This window comes from Orycteropus afer, unplaced genomic scaffold (genome assembly GCF_000298275.1).
Source record: "Orycteropus afer afer isolate SDZICR_OR568_19922 unplaced genomic scaffold, OryAfe1.0 scaffold00267, whole genome shotgun sequence".
Classification (NCBI taxonomy): domain Eukaryota; kingdom Metazoa; phylum Chordata; class Mammalia; order Tubulidentata; family Orycteropodidae; genus Orycteropus; species Orycteropus afer.
In genome coordinates this window covers 3995127-3996577 of record NW_006921854.1, presented here as the reverse complement: position 1 = coordinate 3996577, position 1451 = coordinate 3995127, and the positions used below count along the sequence as shown (strand labels likewise).

The 1451-nt window shown below is 57.8% G+C and overlaps 1 protein-coding gene across 1 annotated transcript in view; it reads right to left on the bottom strand.

The window, feature by feature from the left end:
- Positions 1–1070, bottom strand: part of ALG2 (ALG2 alpha-1,3/1,6-mannosyltransferase) — a 2729-nt gene extending 1659 nt beyond the window's left edge. The window contains exon 1 of the mRNA XM_007950332.1: positions 723–1070. Within this exon, the coding sequence (XP_007948523.1) occupies positions 723–1070 (348 nt within the window). The remainder of the gene's footprint in view (positions 1–722) is intronic.
- Positions 1071–1451: the final 381 nt, after the last annotated feature.

Sequence of the window (1451 nt, the reverse complement as noted above, 5' to 3'; positions counted from 1 at the left end):
CAGCCACTCCTCAGAAGGAAGACTGGGCAATCTTTGTAGATATACCACCTCGGAAACGCCAGGAGGGGTCGCTGTGAGTCGGATCGACTCCATGGCAGTGAGGTTTTTTTTGGTTTAGATCCTAGTGTACCTTGTTTACCAAGGTGAAGAACTTTTCTCCAAAAAGCAACGGGGAGTCATGTTAAAGTGTTACTAGGAGCATGACACGTGTAGCTTGCTATTTTTAACTAACCGACACTGCTAAGGAGCGGGGTGGGCTGGCTGCGAGGACTAGAGGCAGTGGGATTCACGTGGCTTGACATTAGAGTCAACAGAATTAACAGGGAAGAGAAAAGACATATGCAAGTTACTCAAAAGTACAAGCTGAAGTCTGACTTCTAACGGTAGTGATTCGTCCAGTGAGACCCAAGGCGCATCCACTTCAGAACCACCCGCGATCCACTCAGCATGCAGATTTCTGGGTACACCCTAAGGCTCCAGGAAGAAATCTTTTGAGGGTGGACCCTGGAATTAGTGCCCACACTAAAGTTCAACCACCCCAGTCTCGTCCGCGGCTTTCTTCCGATTAAGTTCGGATCTTTCCGAACCTCAGACCAGGAACATTCAAGAAGGCAAGGTGCACCTCCGTCAGGAGAAAAGGAACTGCAGCGAGGGCCTGGGCGGGGCTGCATTTGCGCACAGGGGATCAGCAGGGTCGCGTGCAGCCCCCCTGGACGCCTCACCTGGTCGCACACAACCACGTCGAACTCCACGCCGCTGAGCAGCAGCACGTAGAGCGCCAGGTAGACCATGCGCACGTAGGCGCAGAGCGCGGCGCCGCGGCCGCCCCAGCCTAGGCTGCACGGCAGCCAGTCCCCGGCGCAGTACACCGGTAGCTCGCGACTCTCCGCGAAGCAGTGGCCCGGGTCGTAGTGCGCCGTCCAGATCTGTACGTCGCATCCTCGCGCCCGCAGCGCCAGCGCTGCGTCCAACACCAGCCGCTCGGCGCCGCCCACGCCCAGGTCCGGGTGCAGAAAAAGCACCGACGGGCCAGAACCCCTGTCCCAGTCATGATTCGGCTTCCCCGCCATAACCTGGGAACCGCGCCTGCCCTCTCCACCCGGAGGGGCTTCCGGGAAAGCCCCGCCTCCCCGGCTCCCAGCTGGCCAGTGAGGGGCCGGCCCCGCCCCTCTGTGCGTACGTCTGTTAGGCCACATCAGCGCAAATCTGTGGGCGTCTAGGAGCTGCCGGATAAAATTTCTCGCCCAACATTGGCTATATTTTCTCTTTGGTAGGTATTGGATCCTATAAAGGACTTTTAATGCAAAGGAAGGAGATAGTGAGTCTGTACTTTCCAAACAGCAACTGATCAAGTCGCCTGGAGCGAAATTTATGCAGGCAAGTAGTGGGGACAACCCCGGCGTCCCTGGAGTCAGCGAGGACCCTGCCAGCAGGCCTGGGGGCGGGGTCTG